The sequence below is a fragment of the Triticum urartu genome, chromosome 3 (assembly GCF_003073215.2).
Source record: "Triticum urartu cultivar G1812 chromosome 3, Tu2.1, whole genome shotgun sequence".
Lineage (NCBI taxonomy): Eukaryota > Viridiplantae > Streptophyta > Magnoliopsida > Poales > Poaceae > Triticum > Triticum urartu.
Genome location: NC_053024.1, coordinates 460,233,931 through 460,241,805, shown reverse-complemented (window position 1 = coordinate 460,241,805; position 7,875 = coordinate 460,233,931). Strand labels below are relative to the sequence as shown.

Genomic DNA, 7,875 nt, shown 5'->3' with positions numbered 1-7,875 from the left:
CGGCCGGCCGCCCGGATCGGATCTACCAGCCCACCTCGGAATTAAAGACAAAAACCCTTGGCGAAGCAACGCAGCCCACCCACGCGTCCGCCCGGATTCCTCCCCCGCACGCCCGGCTCGGACCGCGACCTCGCTCCTCCACCACGACGATGATGATGAGGCCCAAAGCAGTCATTTCCTCCCGCCCCGCCCCGCCCCGCCTCGCCTCGCCGCCGGCACGTGAGCGCGCCTCGAGCAGAGCAGCGCCTGTCCCCGCCCCGCCCCGCCCCGGCGATGGGATCGGGCCCTTGGCTGGTTGGTTAGCGTCGCCCGCCGTAACTAGCGGATAAGCACCGTGCTTAGCTTTGGGTTAGGTTAGGTTAATCAAATCGCACCGCGGATTACTGCGATTCGTTCGTTGGCGGACGGGGGCACATGCCATGTGACCCCACCACCACTGCCCCCTCTTACCTACAGCTGTTTAATCTGCCCCCCGCCTCGCCTCCTCTCTCGCTTCTTCTCCCTTCTCTCTCCGTCCCCCTCTTTCTTTCTTTCTCTCCCCCCACCACCATCTCCCCCTCACTTCCCACTCTCTCTCCCTTCTCCATCTCTCTGCTCCCACTTCTGCAAACCGCTTCTCGTATGGTCTCAAGGTAGAGCGTGCTCCCACATGGATTCCCTGCGGCTGGCGATAGCGGCGGCGCTCCTCTTCCTGGCGGCGCTCGCGGCGGCGGCGGCCGCGGACGACGCGCAGCTGCTGGACGACTTCAGGGCGGCGCTGCCCAACCGGGACGCGCTCGACGGCTGGGCCGCGCGCGACGGCGCCTGCAGGTTCCCCGGCGCGGTGTGCCGGGGCGGGCGCCTCACGTCGCTCTCGCTCGCGGCCGTCGCGCTCAATGCCGACTTCCGCGCCGTCGCGAACACCCTGCTGCAGCTCAGCGCCGTCGAGAGGCTCAGCCTCCGCGGCGCCAACGTCAGCGGCGCGCTCGCGGCCGCGGCCGGCGCCAGGTGCGGCGGCAAGCTGCAGGAGCTCGACCTCTCCGGAAATGCCGCGCTGCGCGGCTCCGTCGCCGACGTGGCCGCGCTCGCCGGCTCCTGCGCCGGGCTCAGGACGCTGAATCTGTCCGGTGGTGCAGTTGGTGCGGCCAAGGCCGCTGGCGGTGGCGGTGGCGGGCAGGGGTTCGCGGCCCTGGACACTCTCGACCTGTCCAGCAACAAGATCGCCGGAGATGCCGACCTCCGCTGGATGGTGGGTGCCGGCCTCGGCTCTGTCCGCTGGCTGGACCTCGCCTGGAACAAGATCTCCGGCGGCCTCTCGGACTTCACCAACTGCTCCGGGCTGCAGTACCTTGACCTGTCCGGCAACCTCATCGCCGGCGATGTCGCCGCCGGGGCACTCTCCGGCTGCCGCAGCCTGAGGGCGCTCAACCTCTCCAGCAACCATCTCGCCGGCGCCTTCCCGCCCAACATCGCCGGCCTCACGTCGCTCACCGCCCTCAACCTCTCCAACAACAACTTCTCTGGCGACGTCCCCGCCGACGCTTTCACCGGCCTACAGCAGCTCCAGTCGCTGTCCCTCTCTTTCAACCACTTCAGTGGCTCCATCCCTGATTCCGTCGCTGCGCTGCCGGACCTCGAGGTGCTCGACCTCAGCTCCAACAACTTCTCCGGCACCATCCCCTCGACCCTCTGCCAAGATCCCAACTCCAGGCTCCGCGTGCTCTACCTTCAGAACAACTATCTCTCCGGCAGCATCCCGGAGGCCGTCTCCAACTGCACCGACCTTGTCTCCCTCGACCTCAGTCTCAACTACATCAACGGCTCCATCCCGGAGTCCCTCGGCGAGCTTGGCCGCCTCCAGGACCTTATCATGTGGCAGAACTTACTGGAGGGCGAGATACCCGCGTCTCTGTCGAGCATTCCCGGCCTGGAGCATCTCATCCTGGACTACAACGGGCTCACCGGCAGTATCCCGCCGGAGCTGGCCAAGTGCAAGCAGCTCAACTGGATATCCTTGGCGAGCAACCGGCTGTCCGGGCCGATCCCCCCGTGGCTCGGGAAGCTCAGCAACTTGGCAATCTTGAAGCTGAGCAACAATTCCTTCACCGGACAGATACCCGCAGAGCTTGGTGACTGCAAGAGCTTGGTGTGGCTGGACCTCAACAGCAACCAACTTAATGGATCAATTCCACCGCAACTGGCAGAGCAGTCGGGGAAGATGACTGTTGGCCTCATTATTGGGCGGCCCTATGTGTATCTTCGCAACGACGAGCTGAGCAGCCAGTGTCGTGGCAAGGGGAGCTTGCTGGAGTTCTCAAGCATCCGATCTGAGGACCTTGGTCGGATGCCGAGCAAGAAGCTGTGCAACTTCACAAGGATGTATATGGGGAGCACAGAGTACACCTTCAACAAGAATGGCTCCATGATATTTCTGGATTTGTCATTTAATCAGCTCGACTCCGAGATACCCAAGGAGCTTGGGAACATGTATTACCTCATGATCATGAATCTTGGGCACAACCTTCTGTCTGGTGCTATCCCAACAGAGCTAGCTGGTGCAAAGAAGCTCGCAGTACTTGACCTTTCATACAACCGGTTGGAAGGGCCGATACCCAGCTCGTTCTCATCACTGTCTTTGTCTGAGATCAATCTGTCGAGTAATCAGCTGAATGGGACAATTCCAGAGCTTGGTTCTCTTGCCACATTCCCAAAGAGCCAGTATGAGAATAACTCCGGTCTGTGTGGCTTTCCACTGACAGCATGCCAGTCGCATACTGGGCAAGGCTCTTCTAACGGTGGCCAATCCAGCCGGAGGAAGGCGTCCCTTGCAGGCAGTGTTGCTATGGGACTCTTGTTCTCGCTCTTCTGCATATTTGGGTTGGTCATCATCGCCATCGAGAGCAAGAAGCGGAGGCAGAAGAATGATGAGGCAAGTACCTCCCGTGATATATACATTGATAGCCGGTCACATTCTGGCACGATGAATTCCAATTGGAGACTCTCCGGGACAAATGCTCTCAGCATCAACCTGGCTGCATTTGAGAAGCCACTGCAGAAACTCACCTTGGGTGATCTCGTTGAGGCCACCAATGGCTTCCACAATGAGAGCTTGATTGGGTCCGGTGGATTTGGTGATGTCTATAAGGCAACGCTCAAGGATGGGAGGGTTGTTGCAATCAAGAAGCTAATACATGTGAGTGGCCAGGGTGACCGGGAGTTCACAGCGGAAATGGAGACCATTGGCAAGATCAAACACCGCAACCTTGTTCCGCTCCTCGGCTACTGCAAGATTGGTGAGGAGCGGCTGCTGATGTATGACTTCATGAAGTTTGGCAGCTTGGAGGATGTGCTGCATGACCGCAAAAAGATTGGGATAAAGCTGAACTGGGCGGCAAGGCGAAAGATTGCAATTGGGGCAGCAAGAGGATTGGCGTTCCTCCACCACAACTGCATTCCACATATCATCCACCGAGACATGAAGTCGAGCAATGTGCTCGTTGATGAGAATCTGGAGGCAAGGGTCTCAGATTTTGGCATGGCGAGGATGATGAGTGTGGTGGACACACACCTGAGCGTGTCCACCCTTGCCGGCACGCCAGGGTATGTGCCACCAGAGTACTACCAGAGCTTCCGGTGCACCACCAAGGGCGATGTGTATAGCTACGGCGTTGTATTGCTGGAGCTGCTCACCGGGAAGCCGCCGACGGATTCAACAGATTTTGGCGAGGACCATAATCTTGTAGGATGGGTGAAGATGCACACAAAGTTGAAGATCGCCGATGTGTTTGACCCGGAGCTGCTGAAGGACGATCCCACCCTGGAGCTGGAGCTGCTGGAGCATCTGAAAATCGCGTGTGCATGCCTGGATGACAGGCCGTCCCGGCGGCCAACGATGCTCAAGGTGATGACGATGTTCAAGGAGATCCAGGCTGGGTCAACGGTGGACTCGAAAACCTCGTCGGTGGCCACCGGGCTGAGCGACGATCCAGGTTTTGCGGTCATGGACATGACCCTCAAGGAAGCCAAGGAGGAGAAAGATTAGGAAGATGACCACCGCCGGCGACACACGCAACCGGCGGCGACCGGCAGCAACACGTCCGTCCGTCCGTCCAGTTTGGGGCCGGGGCGAAGTGCCCGTAGAAATCAGTCTCTCAGATGCTGATACCATCCTGAAGGTTCCCACGCAACGCAAGCTTAGAATTTTCTTCTGATGGTACACGATAAGAAGAAATTTTCCCTCCCTTGTAGCTCCCGTAAGTCCCAAGCCGTCATGTCATGTACCTATAGGAGTAGCTCACCACTTTTTTCTTGTCTTTCTTTCCCAGCTTTCTTCAGCTCCTCGTTTATTTTGTCGTAGCGCTCCAGTAAAGAGCTGTGTATGTACATATATAAATGGTGGATTTTCTCCGGTGCAAATTCCCTCCACTGCTTCTAGTGTTCTTGTTGCCTAGCAGTTGGCTGGCATTTGTACAATGTGTGTTCATCGGTTGATCTAAACATGGTACCATTTGCAGATGCACGGTAGAAACCCTAGCCTGAGCAGTAAATCTGAGAGGAGGGGTTGGGCAGTGCAGTACTGGAGGGGGGGCAGGCAGGAGGACGGAGGGAGGCCAAGGTGAACAGCGAAAGACCAGCCAATGGGCAGTCAAGAGGCTGACACAGCTCCTGTTTCCATGTGAGGTAGCGCATGGCCTGGCCTCGCCTGTGTGTGTGTGTGTGTGGTGGGACCAGGGGGCACTGTGGCGCGCACACACGCATACAAGAAGGCGCACTCACGCAGCACGGCCACCTTTCTTTAATTTCCCGGGGCTTGCTTTGTCTTCAAATCATCAATCAGTGAGCTTAGCTTAGCCTTTAGTTGGTCAAAGGTTCCCTTAACCAGTTTTTGTCCTCTCTCTGCTTATCTTAATCGCATGGGTGGCAACATGGCTCCTCGCCCTATTATACTGCTCCATCTTCTCTATTATAGATGCATGGTGCTGTGTCCAATGCTTAGGCCTTGCTAAACTAATCCTCCATGTCCAGCAAGCAAGTGGCACGCTGATTCCCCCAGATCTCGAGAGGGCTGTTCAAACCTAGCGAGGGCTGCGGGTTCAGATTTGAGTTTGGGGCGTGCTCCTTGTTTTGGTTTGTTTATTATTCCTTCGTTGTGAGAGAATTGAGGGCACACCAGTTGTCACATATGGTAAAAATTCATGAAGCTTCACAGGTCAGTATAAAGCAGTACTACTAGCACACAGCCTATATAGGCAGGGCGGGTCATTTTCTCTGGGTGAATTGAATAGTTTTTACCCTTCAGGAGACCCAAGAGCTCCATTGTAAGTAGTGTGTCCCACAGGCAGCAACAACAACAGAACACACAACACAAAGTCTGGAAAAGCTACTACAAAGGCCATGGTGACATTGACAAACTGTGCCTCGGAATGGAGCCTCTGGCATCACCACAAGGGCGTGGCCCCTCTGCCCGCCTGCCTGCGTGCCTGCGTTGTTTTGGAGCTTCGGCTTAAATCAAGCTCGCCCAGTGCTATCATGATCCCACCCATTTGGAATAGTGGTGTCAATACCACCATGTGGCTTTCCCAGTCTATAATGCATGCATGCATGCAACACCACCCCTTTCTCTGCGCAGAAACAAGCTCAAATGTGCATGAAATTTTTGAAGTTGGCCTTTATTATTACGTACATGAAGTCTCAAAGTTGTACCAGTTCTCATTTTCCACATGCTGGTCTGCCACGTACATGCCGGGGTGACAACACACTACTCTCTCTCGGTCTCTCCCCTTTACAAAAGAAAGAAAGAGAGAAAAATGGGAAAAGACATCCGGCTTTTCATTCTTTTGCCGAGTTGCAGGGTCATCTTCGGTCACCATTAATGGCCAGCAGCCCAAAAACGCGGCATGTTCCTCGGCCAATCTCACGCGCAAAATCTAGTCCAAAGAGTTCACATCATCATCAGACATCAGCATGTCCTCGAGCAATTCCTGCGAGTGTATCTAGCAAGTAGCAGCGCCGCTGCTGAGGTGCTGGCGATGGATGAATAGACCCATGTCTGCTTGCTTGTGCATTCGCTGCTGCTAGTTGAGTTCTTCTCCCTTGTGTTGAAAAGGAGGGCATCCCCATCATGCATCTGTGATGGGCCCCGGGACGGCTGTGCTTGGCCTAATGCCTCCACCCTCATCTGCTGGGGGAGGACATGTAGGGCATCCAGGGACAGGGTTATCATGCCACAGTCACTGCCCGTGTAGTGTAGCCCAACCAGTGAGTGACCGGCTCATTCAGCGACCTGCCCGCCTGGCAGCGCCTATCTCTCTCATGGCCACTCCATCCCTCCCTCCCTCCCCGTGAAATGTACGGACCACCGTGAAGCGTTGCTCGCAGCGAGCGCCTCCAACCAAAAGGCGATACGACTGGGTCAAGCGGCCGGCCGGGTTGGTTGCTCGTGCCGGCTATGTGGCATTTACCACCGTGAATGAATGCGCACTGTGCCGTGGATGTGGCGGGGTACTAAAAGTTGCAAGCTCCCTTTGCTTGAATGGGCAATGCATCTGACACCAGAAGAGGTGGAAATGCTCATATTTTGTTCTAATTAGTATGATGTGTTCCAGTATGATGAATTACGTATTGCTGGTGTGGCCTGGTAAACAGCAATTCCCTTGTATTCAGTATTAGAGCATCTCCAGCTGCATCCTCAACAGCCCCCCTCCCCCCTCAAGACGCCATTTTTTCGGCCGACGTCGGAAAAAAACCCAGCCCCCCCCCCCCCCCAAGACGTCGAATTCCGCCGGTTCGACCCATTTTTTGGCCCGGCGATCCCAGACCGAATCTAGCGTACTAGGGAGCACTTGGGGGCTCCGGCGGAAGGAAAAGTGGTGCGTGGGCCACCACTGTCAGGCGAGAAACGCCTTTTCCCCGCCCAGATTCCTGTCCGCCACAGGACGCCACTTCCCCTTTCATCGCCATGTCGATCTCGGCGTAGCCCACCTGCCCACAGCCGCTGCTCCGTCGTTAGAAAGGCCATTTTCCGCCCGGAAAGAGAGGGTTTCGTCGCGACAACCTCCATCCCGCTCCTGGGTGAGCTTTCCAGGGCTCTGACCATGCATGCGGGGATACCGACGGCTGCCCACTCACAACATCTGCCAGGTGTCCAGCAATGGACTCCGACGACGAGGAGGCGTTCGCGGCTCTGATGGAGGAGGAAGCTGAGGCCGACACCGACGACGAAGAGCACCTCATGATCCTAGCCTCTCTGGCCGGCCTGTTCGCGAACAATGCAAAGCCGTGGAGAGGTGGCTCGGTGTCGGGCCACCGTAAGAGCAAGCAGAGGCATCGAATGGAGGGCTATTGTTGCTCTACGCCGACTACTTCGCCGACACTCCATTGCACGACGAGAGAGTATTTCGGCGCCGTTATCAAATGAGTCGGAAGCTCTTCCTCAGGATTGTGAATGCCATCGGGGAGTTTGACAACTATTTCATTTGCAGGAAGGATTGCATCGGCACAGTTGGATTCTCCTCACTCCAGAAGTGCATGACAACTATGAAGATGCTTGCATACGAAGCTCCCGGTGATATACAGGAAGACTATGGACGCATGGTCGAGTCCACCATCATTGAGTGTTTGTACAAGTTATGCAGGACAACGGTGGCAGTGTTTGGACCACAATACTTGCGATCACCCAATGCTGAAGACACTGCTCGGATCCTAGCACAGAATGCAGCAAGAGGATTTTCTGGGATGCTTGGAAGCATCGACTGCATGCATTGGGCATGGAAAAACTATCCATTTGCTTGGCAGGGGATGTACAAAGGCGTCAAAAGAGCTTGCAGTGTGGGACTTCAGGCAGTGGCCACACATGACCTCTGGATTTGGCACTCCTTCTTTGGTATGCCAGAAAAT

The 7,875-nt window shown here is 56.4% G+C and overlaps 1 protein-coding gene across 1 annotated transcript; it reads left to right on the top strand.

The window, feature by feature from the left end:
- The first annotated feature begins 508 nt into the window (after window positions 1-508).
- Window positions 509-4,398, top strand: LOC125544340 (brassinosteroid LRR receptor kinase BRI1). Its single transcript, XM_048707989.1, has one exon. It carries the CDS (start codon window positions 650-652, stop codon window positions 4,019-4,021), a length of 3,372 nt encoding a protein of 1,123 aa, XP_048563946.1. The 5' UTR covers window positions 509-649; the 3' UTR covers window positions 4,022-4,398.
- The last annotated feature ends 3,477 nt before the right edge of the window (window positions 4,399-7,875 follow it).